This window comes from Lepidothrix coronata, unplaced genomic scaffold (assembly GCF_001604755.1).
Source record: "Lepidothrix coronata isolate B3197 unplaced genomic scaffold, Lepidothrix_coronata-1.0 Scaffold128, whole genome shotgun sequence".
NCBI classification, from domain to species: domain Eukaryota; kingdom Metazoa; phylum Chordata; class Aves; order Passeriformes; family Pipridae; genus Lepidothrix; species Lepidothrix coronata.
In genome coordinates this window covers 2,469,836-2,493,100 of record NW_016690308.1, presented here as the reverse complement: position 1 = coordinate 2,493,100, position 23,265 = coordinate 2,469,836, and the positions used below count along the sequence as shown (strand labels likewise).

Genomic DNA, 23,265 nt, shown 5'->3' with positions numbered 1-23,265 from the left:
TGAAACAGAATTATGTACGGTGGAAATATCCACTTCAAACATATGGCTGAGGTGAAGAGCTGCTCTTCAGTCTTTCTTTAACTGCAACTAAACTGGGCAGATTTTATGCCCATTTGGTATAAATCAGCATGCACACAAGGTGCACAAAAATATTGTCACCTTCAACAGGCAGCTAAATAATGGCTAACTGGGACTTGTATAGCCCCAGGAGCCACACAGGAGCTGCACATACTGAATGGGCAACAGTGAATGACGTCCAATATGCAAAACAGAGAAAAACTTGCTATTTTAGTATGGTGACAATGTCACTGAAGCACCACACTGTTTTTGCTACCTCGCCTGAACAAGCACACAAATGAGAGAACAAATTCCATGCAGCTTCCCCAAAAACCCTGAAAAACATCAGCATGCACTTGAGGGCAAACTAAGGGCTGTTAGCTTTGAAGTGCATTTGTGGCCCTATCTGATGCCATTTCCCAGTTCCAAATGTTTCCCATATTCCCTTCACCCCATAGCAGCTGTGTAGAATTGCAAAATTATCCATGTCTATGAAATATTTTCTTTGTGACTCATAATGTGAAAGTTCTTAAAAGCAAATTAAAATCTATAATCTCTGTCCCAGTGATTCTTCACATATCTTGCCAAAAAGGAATCTTTCATAGTCCCATTAGGGCTGGTACCTTTAGCTGTCTGGAGCACTGGCTTTTGCATGGAAAGAGATTTATTTATCCAGAGTATCTTAAAAAATGCAGTGATGACTCAGTCTAATTCTTCATCTCAACCTCCCCCAACAAGTCTTGGAGCTACTAATTATTGGGAAAGGTTAACCCTGACTGTGAAATATTAGGATATATCTCCTCCCTCTCTGGTGGCACTGAACAGGAACTTCAGGACATACTTGCTTTCAGACTAATTATGAATGTCCCTTTTCAAATTCAGGCATAATTTGATCATCAAAGTTCCTGTTTCCAAGCAGAAACAGCATTCTCATATTATACAATGAAAAATTGAGCACACCACCAAATTAGTTAAGGCATTGCTGCAGCAGAATTACTGAGCATTTTCCCAGCACTGAGACTTCTTCCAGAGTCCCAGAATTAATACTTCTAAACTTAAGACATATGTCTACTTAACTTGCATGAAATACTATAAGCATAAAAGGTACTGCTCAAAATAACTGATATTTGATTTGGCAGCTCCTACCAGGCGCTGCTCTTCTGAGACCAGTCATACATGCTCTAAATATACCCTCTGATATTTTTTGCGAGATGCTGATTAAATTATGGAAAAGATTTTTCTTTATTACTGTGTTCTCTTTCCTCTCTTTATAAAGTCTAGAAAAGGAACAGAAGCACTATTAGCATGAATCAGCCAGGAGCTTTGGATGTGTAGTTCCCATAAGCTCAGAGAGAGTTTCAGGGAAACTTACGTGAGGGGAAATTGGGACCCTTTACTACGTCTTGCAGCAAAAAGATCTGCAGTTTCATTGTCTTGATGACGATGACATCCTGGCCTCCCCCACCAGGTGTCACTGCGAAGTCACATTAGAGGATCTGTTGGTGATCATGCAAGACGCAGGCAAAATGAAGATTAATAAGGCACAGGAATTATCTCTGAAAAAAAAGAGTCTTTTTTCCCCTCCTCCTCTTGATTCCTAGCCAAAAATAAAGCACAGCAATGCCAATGTGCATTAAGCTCAACAAAGCAGATATCAGTTTTAAGTGATGGCTGCGTGTAGCTCATCTTGTGTAAGAGTTTTAAACGTGTGTCATGACAGCCGGGGCTGAGGTTTCACTGCCAGATGTTGTTCCCTCTGACGTGAGGATGAGGAGAAGTCCAGATGAGATGTCACAGCCATGGTGTCAGGACTAAGTCTGGAATGGGGATGCAATCTTTGAGATGATCTTTAGATTTAGAGACTTCCAGGACAAACCCTTCTGATCCTCTGGCGGTGACATGAGATGAGGGGGTAACTCACATGCAATTCTTACTTTTGCAACCAAAGTCCCTAAAACCCAAAAATGTGTCCCACAGACCCAACTGCAAAATAGTTTCTAAGTTTTTCTAGTTTCTACTCCTACAACTGTGGGTACATGCAGCAAAACACAGGGAAACCCCTCAGTTTCACACTTTATGGGTGGAATAGGACCACCTATAGGTGAAAATCCGTCCTTCCCCTCCCACCAGTGGCAGCAGCACACACCACTGTGCCACATGCTACTCCTCCATGATTTCCAAGCACACACTTAGCAGTAGAGCATAATTCCAGAAGTTATCTCTCTATATTTGTGAACACACACTTGCTCAAAGGAGACCACACTGGGACTTTAAAGCAGTGCATCCCACAGAAGGTCTCTGTCCTGCTAACAGGACACTGAATTACTCTGCTGGGGTATTCCTGGTCTGGAAGTAACGTGCCAGTATGGAGGGAAGTCCTCCTGCCCCATTCCCCAGGATTCAGCATCACACAATCCTAAGCTTAATGAGCTTCCAAACTGCAACACAGGGACATCTCAACCTTCTCTTTTTCACTTAACAGGATCACAAAGGTGACTTCTGTCAGACTACCTTGCTGCCACCCTTCCTCACAATATCTGAACAGCCTCTCTAAGTGCTTGGTGGCAAATGAAGACACTTTAATTATCACACTAGATCAGAATTGATTCCTGTGGAAGAGTACCCCAATTAAGTGTTTAAATGAAATGAATTTTACCTGTGCTTTACTTTTTAAATGTACACTGGTTTTAAAAAAATACTATTTATATAAAGAACATATAAATACTCTTATCATATTGCTTTGGAAGTACTTTGTGCTACTGTTTTAAAATTATCTTTAAGATTCATTTTTGCTGAAACGTATTCTCAAACCAACAATGATCATACAGCAAACTGAAATATAAACCACTCTTTGCTGCTGCTATGCATTTAAATGTGTAGCTGATTTCAGCTGCAGAACTTTAAACTCTCTTTTATAGGATATTACTCCATTTTAGTGTAAGCATCTATCAGGCACAGCTCTGAAAATGTTCAGTCAGACTGTGAAAACATTGTCAATGCTTATTTTAGTAATAAAACCCATGTTTAATCTATGCTTTCATGTTACAGTAATCTATGTATCAATCTATAACCTTCCAGCTAAATGCACTAAGTAGATTAAGCTCTGATTGATTTGAAATGTTTTTCACTATATTATCAAAAGTCTACAGATCAGCATAAATACCTCGAAGAAATTTTTCCCCTTTGGCAGACTTACAAAAGCAGAGCTTAACTTGAATTGAAATGAACTTCAGCATTTTTCCAGGGCAGAAAGTCTGTCACTTCTACTCTAGATCTGCTCTGCTTCTGGACTTACTAAAAACCCGTGATTAGTAGTAGAGTGCATCTATTCTGTTGTGACAAAAGCAATGACAAAAGCAAAAGTTATGAAGAAAAGTGTCCCCTCCAGGTCTACCTTTCATATGAAGTGTAGAACGAGTAGAAGGAGGAGAAGGAGTCACCCCAAAGGGTGTCACTGCTGGGATTGCCATTTGCAGAGTGTGATACGAAGACAGCTCACAGAAAGGGGAGGGAGGATTGCTGTTGATGTGCTCCTGCTACATACAATAAAAGACATTCAAAATCAGCTTCTGCAAACGGAAAACACCAAGTTTTGTTATTTTCTGTGCTGCATTCAGGGAAAGCGAGAAGCAGGCTGTGAGCTGTCACAGTAACCAGGCGGGTGCTGCGAGGAGGCTCGGCTGTCGCTGCCAGGGGCCACCAACTTCAGCAGCAAAAAGAGCACGTGAGGAAGAGGAGTGCGCTGAACTCTCTGCGATCCCGCTTCTCGCAGCTCCTTAGCAGACTATCTGCTGTAGATGCCTGCACAGATGGAACGAGATTTCTACATATGCTCAGCATCCATCCCGGTGGTTCGCTGAGACGACAGCAGTGCAAACAAACACGGGCCTGAGCATCCCACCCAGCTCCGTCAGGGAGGTGGGGAAGGCACGTCTACAAACGGCAGCGTGAGAAGAGGAAAAAGAGCCCTGAGGTGGCAAATTCAAGTCTTTGCCCAGTTTTCAAGCATTTCGAGTCAGGTAGGTATGGATTTAAAATGTTGCTCCAGTTTATCTCGCTGAAGAGGTGGTGCCCATGAAAAGAAGAAAATTTGGAAAAACAAAGGCACTGGTAACAGTGTATTGGCAGAGCCTCCCAGCTTCTGCCAGGGCAAAGCTTCAGCCTCACTGATGACACCTGAATTCCCATGGACTCCGATGGGGAGGTGTCCCTCATCTCTCAGTGCTCCTTATCCATTTACCACCATGCAAAACCCAAGTTCTTCTGGGATCCTGCTCCATCCATCCATGCATGTAGACAGCTGCCATCTGAACATGGTAGATCCATCTGAACATGGTAGATCCATCTGAACGTGGTAGATCCATCTGAACATGGTAGATCCATCTAAACATGGTAGACACTGTTGCCCCTCAGCTTTTTTCAAGCATCTGCCACAAGTCCTCAGCCCCGATGCTGGTCCCAGCTTTATCTCCAAGAAGTTTGCACAAGTGATGTGGTGCATGAGAAGGAGCTCAGCTCACACTGTTCAGCTCTGGATTTGATTTTGGATTCAGCACCTCACTACTTGGGAACGTTTATATGTTGGGTTTTCCTGTAGGACCTTCTACGCCTTGCTTGTGAAGTAAGAGAATTATTTAGTTCAATATAAACTGTATTTGGACACAAACTGATATTTCCAAAGGGATGGTATCTCTTAATTCCTTCAAAACATACTCCCAGTGAATAGCAGGCTCAATGGTTCTAATCTGCTCGTGCCTCACAGAGAGGTTACAGAACCTGGCTTGGGATAACCTGACTCTGTTTGATCATACGTTCATTTCTTACCCTGGTACATTAACATAAAGTTTACAAGCAAGTTCATTATAAAGGACAAACGTGAAAGTCAATGTCAGCCAAGAAATTGCCTGAGCAATCCTATAATTGAATAAAAATGTGTGTCAGCAAAACAAGTGCCATCATGGGCTTGCTGGTGTGCTTGGAGTTCACGGGCTTGACAAACTCCTCTCAGCGTGGTGCTGTGTGTGAGACTCTACAAGAAAACCTTATGTACTAAATGATGTTTATCAGCAAGATGTGGGTGGTAGTAGTAGGCACATTTGACCTACAGAGTGAAAGAGGCCTGCCCACAACTGCTGCAGCAAATTAATACACAAAGAAAAAAAGTGAAAGAAAATTAGCATTTTGTAACTTCTTAGCCACTCCTCTGGTGTCCTTCACAAGGAAGAAATTTACTTGCAAATATTCTGTGGTAGACACATTTAAATATCAAATGTAATAAACTGCTATCAGATTTTTCCACTGATGTGTTTGATGAATTTATACACTGATTTATGGAAACAGCTTCTTAGAGAGTGGCAAATAAAGTAATTTATTTTAATTCCATAATTCCTGAGTTAGACGTTCTCAGCTTAGCTGTGATACAGAGTAATTTAAGGAGTGATTCATATTCTTACACCAATTAATGGCAACTGGCATCTTGCAACCTATTCTGTTCTATTAAGCCTCAAGAAAAGTGGGAGCAGTCAACAGGACAGAGTTAATAGATGTGTCTGGAAACTTTCTCTCTGTAGAGGTAAAAACACTTTGGAACTATGATGGGAGCTGTAGGAGAAAGTGTGACTTTAGAGGGAAACTGTGTCACAGGAAAGAGACACTGCCAGGTCCAAAAACCAGGATCCTTGTGAGAAGGAACTGCTCTCAGCATTAGATAGCAACAGAGAGGGATGCACGTTGTCTGCCTGTTATATTTATATGTATACGTTAAAATTTTAATTCTGATACAGTATTAGCTTAAAAGCCCAGAAGAACTGGGGATAGCATGGATCTTTTCCTAAGCCAGGGAGCAGATGAGATCACTTTGCAAGCAGCTGCTCACAGACACCTAAATGGCCATTTGCCAGCTGAAAGGATCAAAGCAGTGCTTCAGAGATGACCCTCTACCCTGTCAGGCTCATTTTCAAGGGAAAGAAGCCAATTACTGGGAGAACCTGTTTGATTTTAGAAATTTTTTCTTTTAGGTAGCAAGATCTGGGCAGCTTCCAGGGCCCACCTAGCACTGTGGAAAACAGATAATCAAGTACAATTGTTTCCTCGCTTCTTCCTTTAAAATAAAACCCCTTCCCCTCTCCATTTCTGTCCTTTTTGTGATTTGAAAACTGGCACATCTATAAGTGATTGCAGGGGCCATTAAATAATGAAGCAGTTCTGTTCATTAAAGCTCAGTGATTTATTACCTTTGGATTAAGGGAAAGAAAACAGCCTGAAAACAGAATTCTTACATCATTTCACATTATTTCCAGTCCAGCACATCAGGCAACTGTTAGAATAGCAGATTTTCAACTCCGTGCTCCACCAGTCCCCAGAAATGCAATGCTGGATGTCTAATCCAGCCAATTCTGTAAATCTAGAGTGTAACTCAAACTCATGACTAACTACTGCCCTAAATGTTGTGTCCTACCTTCGTACAGCCAGTCGCTGAGCCCATTGAAAATAACACCTTCCTTTCCTGTGGAGACCACTCGGATGGCTTGTTTCCCCACATGAGCACAGTAATAGATGTTATTCTCAAAGATAAATATCTGATTTGAAGGGAAAAAAGAAAAAGAGAACAGCATTAAGCAGTGGCTCCATTATAAAATGTTGCATTTTGCTTTTACAATAATCGGCAGCACAAAATCACATTTCACATTTTTAGAGTGTCTTTTGTCCGAAAAAAGGATTTCCACAACTTGCTTCCAATGCCATCAGCTAATAGAAAGATGCTATTTTACAACAAACTGAAGCCTTGGTGCTTTGATACAAGTTTTATGTTTCTCACTTGTGTCTTTGTTTCAGAAATTGAACACTGCAGTTAGAGGGCATGACATGAAGAATGCCAACACTCAGGATTTTGAAAAAGTGGTCTAGGACACAGTAGCAGTTTGCAGAGCTGATGCTGATGCCACGTGGTGACTGAACTGGCTACTGAAAATGGCTTCTTGCTTTTTTCCAACTGCTCCTGCTTCCTTAAAACACAGCTGGCAATCTTTTAGATAAATCTGAATCTTGTTTTTAATGCAGATCCAATGAGATAACATTTGCTATTCAATAGGGATAGTCTATGTGGCTGTACCACGTTGGCCAACCAAGCATGAAGAGGTTGGTGTTTCATCTGGGGAGCAGGAGTTTATGCTCCAAGGACACAAAGGGGTGTGCTAGACCTCCCACCCTTCCCCAGTTCCCAGGTCCCCTTCCTCCAGGAGCCAGGGTAGGTGGGACAAAGGCCATGGGGTCTCACCTCCCTGCCAGCATGGATGCAGCTGCCAATAACCTCCACCCCATGTTTGGAAACCTCCTCCCTCATGTTGCAAGGCTCTAGTGGATTCAGGTTGCTGAAAGATTACATGACCAAAATGTCATGGGATCTCACAGCTCCCTGGGAAGGCAAGGGCAGGCTCACACTAAGGACTGCCATTGGTTACCTCTGTCTGCCTCTGCTAACACCTTCTCACAAAGCTGGTGCTGTCTGAGGGAAAGCAAATACATCTTGGAGAAGAATTAAGAAATATAAAATTCTTATCAATCATAAAAATTTAAATTCAAGATTGTCAGGAAGGCAATCTAACATAAGACTCCTAAATAAGCCCCCCACTCTCTTTTAAAGAAATTTTTTTCAGTCATTAGATCTACTGCTCTAAGAATGCTCCCATGAGTCAGGCTCTTCATTTAGGTGTTTAAATGCTGATCAGTGCTTTAGCCAGCCATTATATAAAAATATTTTTCCATGGCATCAGTCTTTATAACATGGTTAAATGCTTTGTTCTGTGTTTCGCTGTCACCAATGACACAGTTCCTGTCCCCTCACTCCAAAGTCAACCGCATCTTGCTCTTGGTAGAATCACAGAATCACAGAATCATTTAGGTTGGAAAAGACCATTAAGGTCTTTAAGGTCTCTTCCAACATAAACCATTTTATGATTTTGCAATTCTATGATCATTGAGTCCAACTGCTAACCCAGCACTGCCAAGCCCACCACTAAACCATGTCTCTCAGTGCCACATCTACACGCCCTTTAAATACCTCCAGGGGTGGTGACTCCACCACTGCCACAGGCAACCTGTTCCAATGCTTGAAAACCCTTTCAGTGAAGGAATTGTTCCTAATATTCAATATAAACCACCCCAGCACAACTTGAGGCCATGTCTCCTTGTCTTATCACATGTTACTTGGGAGAAGAGACCGACCCCCACCTGGCTGCAGGTTCCTTTCAGGCAGTTGAGGAAAAGTTTCTCTTCAGCTTCCTTTTCTCCAGGGTAAACAATACCAGCTCCCTCTGCTGTTCCTCATAAGATTTGAGCTCCAGACCCTTCACCAACTCCATTGCCCTTCTCTGGACACACCCCAGAACCTCAATGTCTTTCTTGTAGTGAGGGGCCCAAAACTGAACACAAGATTTGAGGTGCAGCCTCACCAGGGCTGAGTACAGAGGGACAATCATTTCCCTTGTCCTGCTGACCACACTATTTTTTGATCCAGGCCAGGATGCCATTGGCCTTCTTGGCCACTTGGGCACACGCTCACTCATGTTCAGCCAACATCAACCAGCTCCCCCTGGTCCTTTCCCACCAGGCAGCTTTCCAGCCACTCTTCCCCCAGCCTATAGTGCTTCAGGGGGTTGTTGTGACCCAAGTGCAAGACCCAGCATTTCACCTTGCTGACCCTCATACCACTAGCTCTTTTAGATGGGCATCACATTTGCTGGCCTCCAGTCAATTGGGACCTTCCCAGTTAGCCATGACTAATGGTAAATGATGGAAAGTTGGCTCAGTGATCACTTCTGCAGGCTCCCTCAGTACCCTTGCGTGGATCTCCACAGACCTGTGTGTGTCTAAGAGGTGTAGCAGGTCACCAACCATTTCCCCTTGGATTATGGGGGCTTCATTCTGCTCCCCATCCCTGCCTTTAAAATATTTTTAAACTCTACTCAGACTGCAAAGATGTACTGAACAGGGTATCAGAAAGCTACTTAGACTGAAAGACAAACTGTTACCATAATTTAGTAGACATTTACAGATGGGTTTTTATACACTTGAAGATATTGGAATAAATGTTATGTATCTTTACCATGACACTAGAATGCAATTTCCCGTGTTACGAAAAGACAGAACTGTGAAAAATACTTGCTTTCAGTTTCTGTTTCACATCCTCTTACAGTTTATGTTTCACCTAAAGATGAGTTGGAAAGATTCCAGAAGAAAGTACACATCCTAATTTAATTCTGGCAGCAGTTATAGTGAGTTTGCCTAAGGGTAAAACTTATGACTGAAACTGTAGCTTGCTCTTCTTCCTTTTAAACTAAGAAGAGCTGCACTCAATTCATAGGTTTTGAAAGTAGAAAATACTTTGTGGAAGATACTACTTTCTCCTTGAATTTTAGTAAACAGAGGAGCCAGATAAGGGATTCCAAGTAAAGCATTTTATGTGTTAGCTAGTCTGCATATGGGAGGGTTGTTGAAGCTTAAATATGCATAACAATCAGGAAGGTTAAGCAGAATAAGATACTTTGGACTCAAATAAATCCAAATCTCTGTGTCTGAGCCCTAAATGTGCTGAGGCTGCTTGGGTGGGAGCTGTTCTGTGACAGGCACACAAGCAAGTGAAGTTATTCAAGTGGTGCAACCCTTCCCTTGCCCAGATTCTTCCAGCAAAAGAAGGTTTAACGATATTTTGTACTGTATTAAATTTTATATGAGTTTACAGGAAAAATAAAGAAGGTGGATTGACAACCTGTGCCTGCCCTTCCCCTTGTAAAGCATTGGAATGTTTTCTGTCTTCACTGTTTTGTCTTTCAAAGCCTCATTGCACTAATCAGGCTGTATGAGGTATCTGGTAGCTGTAATGGAAAAATAATAGTGCTCTGACTTCAGACTGTCTCCCATATAATTCAGAGCCAAACTGCAGCATCTCATAGAGAATTTAAAATTATCCTCCTAACTACAGTGCCTTGTACCCTAAAAATGTCAACCATAATCAAGATAAAAGATAACTGAAGCAGCACAAGGAAGATTTCTGTGTAATGTATCTTATAAACTAAGAAAAAGCTTTTGAACTTCCTGTTATTCATCAAGAAAGAAATGTCTTTGGATTACTTCACATTCTGGGTTTGAAAGATATTTCGTGATCTTATGAAATACCTATATAGTATTTTTTACTGTTTTGGTTTTGTGACATCAAAGCAGTGCTTTCTATCAAATGATCAATCCTGTCAGCTAATTAGAGGATAAGAAAATTTAGTAAAGAAAAATAATAAAAAAATATGTACAGACACTACTTTCACATTCTTTTATGCTTGTTTTACATAGCATTTCTAGTCAAACGTAAAATGATGACAGAAGGGGTAAAGCTCAGTTTTACGATTCTCTGTACAGGAGACAGAGACCAGAGCCAAAATTTCTGGTGTCTTCTCTTTCAGTGTGCATATCTGAGCAAGACTTTACCCCGGATGTTCTTGCAATATATATGCCTTAAAATCCAACACTGAGCACAACTAATGGCATGGAAAGTCAATCTGTGCTAAGTCAAGTAGATCCCCATGTTGGACACCATGTCTGATTTCATGGTGACACATTCAACACAGAGGAAAAAGAGGATATTCTGAGACAAGTAAGAGGAATGGAAACACCCATACACAGATTGAAAAAACAGAAATTGCTGACTCTATAGAATAAACAGGGACTTAATTTGCACAAGATAATGGACAGGACATAAAAAAAGGGAAAATTTTCACCATTTTATTTCTCCAATCAATAGAAAAATGAAAGAAACCTAGAATACTTTTCCTATATGAAATCGGAATTAACACGTAGAACTCCTTGCCACTGGATCTAACAAAAGACAAGAAATTCCTTCTCTTCCTGCTGGATGTCATAACAGATGCTCAAAAGATTAAACACTTAACAAAAATAACTAGAACATCTGAGGGGATTAAGATAAAGTTTTGGGGTTTTTAAATGCATTCACTTAATCCCAGGGTAATAAAAATCAATGGGGATTTTGCTGTTGGTTTTATGTGGCTCGGGATGTCACCTGAAACTTTCAGATACAACTACTTTAGCCTCAGGTATCAACACACCACTAATTCCTGTGGTCTGGGAAGAAATCTCTGTCTGTTTGCAATTTGTGTTAGAACTGATGACTTCAAACCATTTGACATCCTTGTGTGACACAACTATTGGAGAAAAAAATACTAGACAGATTGGACCACAAGCCTGAGATGGGAAGAGAAGTCAAAGATTAAGCATCCAGTAAAAGAAATTTATACAGTAAGGAAAATATTTGAACTGACAACAAGTTAAACTTTATTCACTTCAAACACACAAGAGCCTTAACGACACTGATTGATTTAAGGAGGATTTCTTTAAAAGTTTTTGCAACTGCTTAAGGGCTTCTAAAGTAGTGCTCTCTACCAAACTGACCCAGAGTGGTATTAAGTAATTATGCTGCAGTGTTTAAAGTACTGGTACTTTTAAATGGATTAATTTATGGACCTTTTCAGGAATGCAATGACAATAATCTCTTTAAGAACACTTCAAAAGTCACAGTGACCAATTATTTTGAGCAAGTGAATACTACATCTCCTTTTACAGTTGTTCAACCCACCTTCCTTCCAGCCAAAGAGGTGTGTGAAATTCCTATTTCTTCAGAGACCAAAGGAAAATAAATTCATGTGCACTAATCTGCATTTTTACTGCTCCTATTTATTTTCCAGCTGTAAGGTGGCAGTCTAAGTTTATGTTCTCTTTACCCCACCATTTCTAACATGTATAACTTGTCAACTGAATGAGCTGCATCACTCAAATTTAGCATCTCCAAGCATAAAGTTAATGCCTAGGTGCTTATTACTTTAAATTATTAGCACATTGAGAAGTGTGAATGTTTCCTACACATTAAAAGGCAGATTTCCACACTGCAAGGTGAGCCCACAGGATTTATCTATGAGAATAGATAACATGGAAAGGTTGGCCATTTAACACGGAGAGTTTGATCAACAAGAACTGGCCTTCATGTATAGATAGGCACAAAGTCTTGGCTTGACACTGTTTTAAATCCAGAATCTGTGCAAGCTTCCTCTGAGGCTTAAAAAGATCAGACACCAAATGGAAGATACAGTGAGTGGGGAAATAGAACTACAAATGAACATGCTAGTCTCTCCCTATCCCACGTAATGTACTTCATTGTTTTCTGTTTTAATGTTAAAGCCTTCTTTTACTTTTCTCTCTTTCTGCTCTTTTGTTGGAGAACCAGTTTACCTGTGAGTGCATTCTGAAGAGTTAAAAAAAAATTACATGATAATTTCAAAATTTTGTGCATCTCTCATAAATGTTTATATTTATTTTGCATAATTAGTAAAAAAAAAAAAATCCGTGTAAAGTGACCGACCTGCCTTTGGTCAAAGCTGAGCCCAACAGGGATGCTGGTAATGCCCCTGTGACAATGTATTTATCAAAGGGTAAAAATGCTGGGTTTAGATATGTGAGAGAAGAGTGAGAAAACGTGAGAAAAACAGCCCTGCAGGCACCACAGTCAGTGGAGAAGGAGGAGCCTGCACTGGAGCGGGGTCGCTGCAGGAGCCCCATGGTGGATCAGCCTGTTCCTGAAGGACTGCAACCCGTGGGAAGGACCCAGGTCGTGGAGGACTGTCTGCCATGGGAAGGACCCCACGCAGGAGCAGGGGAAGAGCGTGAGGAGGGAGGAGCAGCAGAGAGGAAGCGATTTGAACTGACTGCTACTCCCATTCCCCCTCCTCCTGCACCACTCAGGGGGAGGAGGTAGAAAATTCAGCAGCGAAGTTGAGCCCAGGAGAAGGAAAGAGTGGTGGGGAGGAGAGGTGTGTTTATTTCTGTTTCATTTCTCACTGTCCCTCTCTGTTACAACTAATTGGCAAATTATCAAATTGATTTCCCCAAGTCGAGTCTGTTTTGCCCATGATGGTGACTGGAGAGTGATCTCCCTGTCCTTATCTCAATCCATGAGCTTTTCATAGTATTTTCTTCCCCAGGCTCATTGAGGAGGGGGTGTGATAGAGCAGCTTGGTGGGCATCTGGTCGCCAGCCAAGGTCAACCCACTACAACAGTGCCACAGTTTAATCAAGGACATTTTTTTTAACTTTTCAGCATAGGACAACTTCCTTAAAATATCTTAATTCCTATTCATTTTCTTTTGGGTGTCAATGATAGGAATATCTTGTGCTGAACTGTATATTAACTATTTACATATTTATATGGTGCTATCCATCACATTGATCTGAAAGACTCAGGAAAATACAAAGATTTGCTTTTCCAATATGTCTAGGAAGCAGAGAAGTATTATGCCTTTATTTATATGCTAAATAGCTGGTTGAAGTCTGTAACAGAGTCATGGCATGTAAATGGGGTTTGGAAGTGTCAGACCATGAACACAAGTAGTTTTGATTACAATCAAGCTCTTCCTGGAAACGCACATGGAGAAAGACCTCTCCCTTCTCCTCTCCATTTCTAGTGCCCTCTAATTCCATCTAGATATTTTGGAGACATCCCTTCTCATGACAGTTTTGTTTTTCCACTGCCGTACGGAACCTGGAAGTTGAGGACTGTGAAAACGAAAAGCTGCAGAGAGAAAGATTCCCTGCTGTTTGTCCAAGTTAAAACTGATCTGTACTACACAGAATTAGCATGCCCATCCTCAGCCATGTAGCACCTTGAAGCAGATACAGTAATTGTGTTTTCATTTTGTAATATCAAGGAAAGCTGATGAGCATTGTACCAGAAAGGTCTTGGCATTTTTCTGTTATTGCTCTTACATCAACGTCAGCAGAAAAATGTGTGATCAATTCAAAATCAGTTCTAAAGCTTGTTGCTGATTGACTATGCATTATTTAATGAATATTCTGCCAATTTCTTCTTTTGAACCTCATAATATGCAAACTCTGATGTTCAAATAGCTGCCATTAATGCATTCTGTCATTAGTGTTGTTCTTAATGCATATGACATGATTACGCCAACTCCTATCAGTTCTTCAAAAAAGGGTAATAAAACCATAAACTGCTCCTCACCAGTGAGCTTACATAATAAGATCTAGTATTTTAATTAGGCTTTTCTTCTTGCCATTTAAATATAGCTTGATAACAGGTGGTAAAAAAGATGTTAAGACAAAAAACTTCAAAATATTTTCATTCTCTCCATCAATCAGTTCATGTTCACAATTTAAGAAAGAGGCAGATAGCAATTATGATGGAGGAGTCAGATAAAGAATTTTTAAATCAAATCTTTTTCTTTACAAAATGAAAATGTTATTATTAAGACTAGTGATGAAACAATGAAACTCTTCCACACAATCAGCACATCACAGAGAATCACATCTTGATAAATAACTGACAGAAAAGGCTACAGTTTCAGCTTTTCATACCAGGGCTTTAATTCAAAGAAGCTAACTCCTTAAGACAGCAAGGATTTAGAGGGCATAGCAGTTTCTGAAGGTATGCCACAAACAGATAAAACTTAGTTTAATTCAACTTTAACCTGCCCAGAGGTGGGCAAAGGTGATGTTTAGACCAAAATGAGGACTACATCAGTTTAAAATGATTCTACAGGAAAGCTTTTAGGACAGAAAGCTGAAATAACCCCAGGGGACCACTAAAACCAGAGAATACAGTAGTATGGACTGATGCATATAAGTATAGTGCTGACCCACAAACACATCAAAAACAGTCATGGCTTCTCATTGGGGATCGAAGTCTTGGACACATCAGTGGTGTAACAGCTTAAGTGCATGGAAATCAATTCAGTGAAAGGAAATGCAACTGTTTCTGCAAAGGAAGCCATCAGATTTACTATAAAAGACAAACAAAAAATCTGCTTCCATGAGTGGCCTTGATTACACATCTAGGAAAGGAAATGCAGCAGAATCACCACTTTTAAATTGTCCAAATCTCCTGATTTTAGCCATATATTCTTGGAAATTACTGATATCCCTTGAAAAATAAACATTAAGAGCTTCATTTTGCTTTCATCACATGTGATCAACAAAGAGACTAAGTCAGAGAAAATGAAAAAGCATTCCTACATGTCTTCAAATAAAGAAATGTTTTCTATATCTATGAACAGTGTCTAGAGCTCCATGAACAGCATCTTAAGAACTGCCAAGGGAGGATGTGGGTCTCAAGATCTGGAGGAGAATTCTCTTTAGGGCTGGGGGACATGGTCACCTTGCCTGCAGGAGGTGGGTAGGGGTGAAGGAAGTGAAGAAGCAGTGGGAGACTGTCAGAGGACTCTGCAACACCAGAGATGTCAAAAAGGGTGTTAAAGGACCTTCTCTGAAACCCTGTGTGAAAGGAGGGGCAGGGAGAGTCTGAGATGACTGTGCTGGTAAATGGAGACTACTGAGAAGGGGAAAGCTGGAAAGTGGTGACTTCAGGCTCTGTGAGGAAGGGTCCTGATCTGCTGACAGAGCTGGAGCTACAGACCAAGTTCAGTGTCCCAGTTCTGGAAGTGGCAGACCATGCTAAAAAGAAAAGGTACACTCTGGTGAACAGGGCTCAAGGAGGCTTACCTCAAACAATGCACAAAAAGAAGGAGAAGATGAGCACACAAGTCCATGAAGAAAGCTTTCATATTTTTCCAAGGAAACTGTCACAGATGGATACCTCTACGTGCCTGAATCCTAATGCTTGCAGCGTGGGGAATAAACAGGAGGAATTACAGAATAACAAAACATTCTGAGTTGGAAGCGATCCAGTTTCTGAAGGTATGGACAGGGATCATCAAGTCCAACTCATAAGTGAACAGCCTCTATAGGGATCAAACTCACAACCCTGGCATTATTAGCACTGTGCTCCTACCAACTGAGCTAATCTCATTAAGGCTTGTGTGCCACTGTAGAGCTACAATCCCAATAGGATCACAGAGACGTGATGGCACAGCTCACACTGCAGGGTTGTGACGGATGGATAAAGGCTCTTTGGGAAGGACAGGCCAAGACACCAAGGAGGAGGAGCTTCCCTTTATGCAACAGGGCAGCAAAGGTGCCTGGAGCTCTGCCTGGTGATGCATGAAGGGCCAAATGAGAGTTTACAGGTCAGGATTAGCAGGCAGACAGGTGTGGGTGATGTTGTGGTGAGCATCTGCTGCCAGCTGACTGGTCAAGATCTTCAGTTACTTCTTCATGTAACTGCAAGAACTCTCACATTCTAAGGCCCTGGTCCTCATGGGGGACCTTTACCATTATCTGCTGAAGGGTCAACAACATGGGCATAATAACCCAGGAGGTCTGTGGGGGGCATTGATGACATTGTCCTGACACAACTGATCAAGGAGTTGATGAAGGAAGATGCTCTGCTGGTCCTCACACTTTCAAACAAGGATAAACTACAGAGGAAGGTGAAAGCTGGGAGCAGCTGAGGCTGCACAAACCATGAGGTGGTGAAGTTCAGGATCACAAGAGGAAATATCACAGCAAAAAAAAGCATTAAGCTCCGGAATTCAGGAGTGTAGACTTTGGCCTGTTCAGAAACTTTCTTGGAAGAATCCCACTTGGGTTCTCTCTTTGGAAATCAGTAGAGTTTGTAAGATCTTGTAGGTTTAAAGGTCTTCAGAGACAATCCCAACTGGCAAAACTAGTACTTGAGATAAAGTCCCATATAATAGACTAGAGGAGTAATGACATTTCTGTGATATGGAGACACATTTCCAAAATTTTTCCTTTTAAATTGGGTACAGAAAAGATTTTTTTCCCTCTTGATTTTCCCATCTTAAGTCCTTCAGTGCATTAATATTCTTCTCAGGTTTCTACAAACATCCTTACAATGTGCTCGGTGCATTTCCATTTGTATTCTGTGAGCAGGTGAGTCCACAACACACACTGATTCTAATCACACCTAGAATCTGCCAATGTACAGCCAAATAAACAATTATCATGATTCAGGAGATTTAAAATTACATGTTTCAAGAAAAACATGCTGTCCTATTTTCTGTTCTTCAGGGAAGAAAAGAGGGTTTGTTTCACCTCAACAAAGAGAACCATGTCTGCTTGGATTTCATTGCCCTGTATTCTAATGGGGTTATTTTAATTTATAACTGCCTTGTTACATAAAAAGAATGAAATACTAAATGTACCATTTAGTATGGAACTCTGATTCTGCTTTTAAGTTCAGCTTAATGGATTATCTTGTATTCTGTAATCGAATATCACTGATGGTTATGTGGGACATCACGATAAATTAGATTATTTAATGTGAGATGATACAGTGTTTCATTTAAAATATTTTATTGTGTTATAGAATGAATACCTGACTCAGGAGAGCACAGATATTACTTGTGTCAGCATAAAGAAACTGGTAACTGGGATTCAGGATTCTTCCAGGTGCACGTCCGATCTTGGACAGTGAGTCAGTCAGTGTAATACTCTTCTTTAATTAAAAGCTTAGTTGTAGAAAAAATCAACACCTATTCCAGCAGGTGAAGAGCAGAGCTAACAGAATTGTTCCTGAGGCTCTCTCATGCCTCTGACAAGTGGCAGTTTCTGGGGAAGGAGAGACCGACACCGCAAACAAAGGTGAAACACTGGCAGTCCCTTGGGTGGCACTGCTCAGTCCTGCTCGTGGCATCCTGATGTCTGTCACTTCATCATGCTCTCAGCAACGATTGCTGCTATCTAAAGTAAAAGGTACCTATTTTCACGGCACAAAACAGCACCTCTCATAACACAACACTTTTCATAAGCATTTATTTCAGTGGACATCATCTACCAACCACAGCTTTGTAAGATGCCAGGAGCCCTTAGACAAGTAGATACTTCGAGCAGTTAGACCTCTGAAATGAAAACTACCCTTCACAAAAAAGAATTGTTCAATATCCATAAAGCACAATTGAAATTTAAGCAATTTCTGTAATAGGAGGGAATTATTTTCAGTGGAACTGACCCAACGCTGGAATGTTGTACTGTCAGGAATATTTTATTTTATGCAGCTCCAGTTGCACATAAGGTAATGTGGTAACATATAAAGGAAGAGAACTCAGTGTTTTCCCTGTAGTAAAACAAGATGGGGAATTGCTCTAAGCAAGTGAATCTATTGATATATACACTTGTAGATACACACTCAGTTTCCTTAATGGAGAGTGTGATTGTCTGCAACATTTAATGCATTAATTCTGTAAGTCTGCTGTAAGGTAGGAATATATTGCTGTAACTTAACCAGAAAACAAAGTGACATAGATAAAGTCACAGAGCAAGCCTGTGGCAGTGTCTCACCCCCAGGGTGATGCCTGTATCATCCTATGTCTCATATTTGGGTGTAAGGGCATTTACTTTCTGATTTATTTGTAAAACTTCTATGGCAAATAATCTGTTTCATTTTTATCTCTGAAATCTTTCACGCCCACAAAAAGAGCAACATCTTATTTAAAATAAAATAAGTTATATCTTTTTTTCAGTAAGATTTATTGTAACATCTTCAATTATCTTAAATATCTTGCTCTTTTGCCACTGGTGAAGGTGCAGTAGCAAGGATGCTGAGAGGGGAAGGGACAGGACCATTCTCGGCAGAGCTCATAACACTGACTGGGCCGAAGCCTCCCTTTGGGGAATGAGGACCCAACACAACAAGCCCACTGATGCCAAAGGAATGACAAGAATGTGCAAATTTAAAAACAGGACACTGTACTACTGCCACTGTACCAAAGAGCAGAGCATCAAAGGAAAAAAAAAAACATAACCAACGAACAAAAGAAAAGCTAAACACAACACTCTTCCAGTGGAATTATTTGAACAAAGGGAGAGGAGAGGGGAAAGAGAATCCCCGACAGGAGCAACATGTCCAGGTGTTCAGGGTGTGTGTAATATATCTTACTAGAATTTCCCTAAAAAAATTCATATTCTGACATTGGAAAAGGGGATGAGAAGGAGATGTCACGTTACTGTGCTGAAATTGTTGTTTTCCCAGAATGCAGGGCCATGTAAAAAGTTGTCTGAATATCCCTCACCATGCTTAAATAGAGCTTATATACACATCTGAGGTGGTGGTGGGGGAGAAGCCTTTCTTTCTCGTAGCTAACAAGATAAGCAAGCCAGAATAATTACATACAGCAGACCACAGCTAAATATTGATTCAGATGTTATTGAAAAAAGAGAAGGTGAGAGAACAGCAGCTTGAAAATAATGATGTAAAAATCTATGAAATAATGGTAGAGACAAACAGACCTACAGCAATTATACACAGAGCAGTTCAAAAGCCCTGCTGGAATAGGAACAACAGCAGATGATTCAGTGCCTCCTGTGAAAATGGTCCTCCTCCCTTGATATCTGTGCAGTCCTTCTGCCTGGAACTAAGCTGGCATGACAGGAACAAATTCAGGCAAGGAAAAAAATTCTAATTAGAGGAGTCACTCCAGTTTAATTCCAGATGTCATCACTGAACCAGCTTTTCTTGTATATAGACATCCCAGTTGGCAAAACATTGTACTACAGCCTTTAAAAAAAAAAAAAAAGATAGCAAGCAAGGTAGATAGGTTCTGGTCATGTGCAGCAGGATCTATCCTTCAAATGTTTTAAGAAAATCCAGTATTTATCTTAACTGTATTGCACTTTTTTAAACAGCAATATGTATGACAAAAAGCTGTTTACCAGCTTCAGCATTCACTTTTTGAGGGCACCTGCAAACCCCTAACTTGGCAGGGGCTGAAAGAATCACTCCTTTTTTTTTTTTTTTTCCTGCTATTTGCATTTCACTGAAATAGAGATTTTTTAATGCATCTTCTGCACCTGCTGTGAAACTGAACTCCTGTTACCTTAGAACCAATTATAAATTTGATTGCAGCACAATCTACAAAGAATAACAGTTAGTTCCTGCTCCAAAAGGAGTTGACACTGGAAAAGGCTCATTGCCTACGAATGCAGGAAAACCCCATTTTGCCCCTTTCGTGGGGCTGCAGTAAGTGTGAGGGCATACAAAACTTCCAGCAACCCTAATCCTCTTCCTGTATGTTTTTGGTACTTAAAGAAACAGAGTAAACAGTAAAGACTGAGTGGCCAGGGGAAACTTCAAAAAAATGTTACCCTTCCTTGAAGAATAAATACTATGATCTATGAGAGAGATTTTTTAGAATTATAACTGCTGCCTCTAAAGTTGTGCAAAACTGCTTCCCCCAGCATCTGATGTGTCACCATTACCATTAATATCTGTCAGGACTGTTACAGATTCTGATTTTAAAAAGGAAAAAAAAAAAGAAAATAGCAGCACAGCAGAAGTTCTTCTGCTTTTGGAATTGGGAGTTTAACAGCTCCTGTGAACTGTATTTAGTGCTGTCAGTGTAAACAAATATTCACTGCATTTTATCAGAGCAGTCCTCCTGCTTCCTCCTTCCTTTGGCAACAGGGCCCATGGATATTCCTAGCTTGTCCTTAAAGCAAATATTTTAAACCTGGATGCGCTCATTTTGGGATAACTTACATAAAAGACTCCTGAGAGCTTTGGATTTATTCACTGAGCACCTTAGCTGCAGATATGCACTGGACAGTCTCTTACTCCTGAAGCCCTCCCTGACTTCGGCCACACTGCCAAGAAAAACATCAAAGGAAACCTCTTCACGTTGCAACTATTTTTCTGGATTAATAGACAGGTCCAAGCCTGTGAGCCACACAACTTTTATGAAAGCTGAGTTCAAGATCATAGTAACTACTGACATTTGCTTAGATACTACTGGGGCAAATGTACCACAGGAATCTCACATGAGCTCTCGGCATGTGGGCAGAGCCTCGCTATAAGAGATGTAATGTGAGGAAACTGGTAAAATATTCCAGTAAGATCAATTAACTGAAGGTATTTTTTTTTTTTGGTGGCAGAATTAAAACTTTAAAAGTGGGTAGCTGTTGAGTCATAGATGGCATGATCAGAAAAAGAGAGGAAATATAAGGAGTGAAGACTCTTAATGCAGATAAGCACACTCGGAAGAGAGTGAAGGTACAGCCTAACACTTTTTTTGCAGTCCTGTCATGGCACCCACATCCTCGTATTGCTGAAAGTATCACACAAACTGAGGATGATACAGCCTATTCACTAAAAAAACCCACCAAGCACCACTCTGAAGGCCAGTGGGCCGATGAAACTGAATACTAAGTGTGACTTTGTGCTGTCGGGTGCACCATGGAAAGGACGGATTTTTCCACAGACATTTTGCAAAGTCATTTACACCCACAAATAGTGAATATATCACGCTGCTATTCCAAGTTAACAGTGTTTTTCACTCATTCTACAAAGGCATGAATGATGGCTCATGTTGCAGGACAAATGAGAGGAATGAGCCCCTTATTAACACCCAGATTTAGGGAATGTGTTCCCTCTTGCACTGAAATTAGTGGCTCTTACTATTGACTCTGGAGCTCATACCAGTAAGGGCCCCATGCTTCCAACAGTTTTGTAAGACTTTTAATTTGTTAAGACTTTGGCTGAGATCAGAGAAAAGCTGAAGCATTTTTCTGAGGTGCCAGAAGTGAAGGGTTCTTTTGCATTCTAATCTTCTGACACAGATTTGCTCTGATCCAGTATCTGCCATTATTTAAACAGCTCAGTTGGCATGTGTGGCATTCTGCAGGCTAGTCAGAAGTCAAGAACCACGCTCTAAGGAGTTCATCATCTAAAAATTGGCATATAATTTAATGAGAAAGGACAAAGGAAAACAAGATAAATAGCAAACTGCTCCTGGGAATATTCCACTATTTATTTTTAATCGTAGAGAATGCAGATCATTCAGGCTGCTTCTGTTTCAGATTTGTTTCTTTTTTGAGTGATTAGACATGCAAGAGAGAAAGAGGTCAGGCACAGCAACCCAAAGTTCCCCTAGGAAGCATGAAATGGAAGCTACAAAGAGAATAAGAATTTTGGAATCAAACCCTCTTACTCTCCTGCCCTGCCTCTCCTTTGTGCTGCCAAAAAAGAACAAACCAGAAGATTTCAAGGGGAAAGCTTTCTTATTTCCTGAAAATTGGGGTATCTTCAAGGTGATACAAAACCCATCTGCCCCTTTGCTCCCACCTTTCCTGGGAGATGCAGCATGAAATTGGATTGCAGCCTGTGCACAGAGGGATGCTGCACCAGGGCTGACACACACTGAGGTGCCTTACTGCTGCTGTAGGACCACCCTCAAATGTTCTCACAGATGTTTGGCCCTGTAACCGCCTGAAACCAGAGGAGCTGACATGTAGTTCCCAGTATTTTACTCACTTCCATCCCACTCAACCTATTTCCCCTCCTTCTCCTGCAACACGACTCAGTGCACACTTAGAAAAAACATCTTCACACTATCAAATTTTAATAGACTTTAATTTTTCTCTGTCTATGCATTCGATGTTTTCCCCACAAAAGGTGACGTGAATTTTGCTGCCAGTTATATTCTGAGTAACCCAATTAGTCCTGAAATACAGCACAGTGAGCATCGTGTTTTTCTCTCATTTATAATGCTTGAACATTTTTTTTTTAAGCTTCTTTGGTAATTCTCTGCTGATCATTAGATATGAATAGATTATATTGATGCATGTAAAAGCCTGATTATTTTATAAACTACAGCTATAATTTTATTTCAAAGTAAACTGGCAAGGAAAAGAGCATAGAGGCACATATGTTAGAAGTATGAAAGATAATGCTTAAACTACCAGCAAGGTGCTCTTCATCTACCCTGATTCCAAAAGCAAGAATAGGGAATAGAGCTCAATTGCAGGCCAACAATTTTACATATTTTAAAGTAAAAAAAAAAAAAATTAAATAAAAAAAGTAGCATGCAGAACAAATCCACTGTAGCAAGACATTTCATATGGGATTCAACAGCCACAGGGATATTTAAAGGTACTTAAAAATATACAGCATGTATTCCACAGAAGGAACATGTACTAAACTTGATGTCTTCAGGAATTCTTAGGGCTTTAAGTTTTCCCTGTAAATTTCTTAATAAAATATGGTGGAAAGTGGTATTGGTTATTTCAGCATTAAATGATACAGTTGGAAGTAAAGAAAACTTTTCTTCTCCTGGACTGTATATACTGCCTGTTGTATACATCATTTGTCTATTTTGATATGAATATTTTTCCTTTCTGTATGGTTATGTAGAGAATGCATGGTAGAGAGGGCAATGGACATCTTGACTTTGGGATGAAAAAACTTAAATCTTCTTTCTGATGTGGAAGTTAAGTAAACCCAGTCAGCTT

At 40.6% G+C, this 23,265-nt stretch overlaps 1 protein-coding gene across 5 annotated transcripts in view; it reads right to left on the bottom strand.

Moving 5' to 3' along the window:
• The window catches only part of DPP6 (dipeptidyl peptidase like 6), a 547,876-nt gene that overhangs the window by 73,626 nt on the left and 450,985 nt on the right, over positions 1–23,265 (bottom strand). For all 5 annotated transcript variants that reach the window (XM_017826535.1, XM_017826536.1, XM_017826533.1 and 2 more), the window contains exon 8: positions 6,515–6,635. In XM_017826535.1, the coding sequence (XP_017682024.1) occupies positions 6,515–6,635 (121 nt within the window). The remainder of the gene's footprint in view (positions 1–6,514; positions 6,636–23,265) is intronic.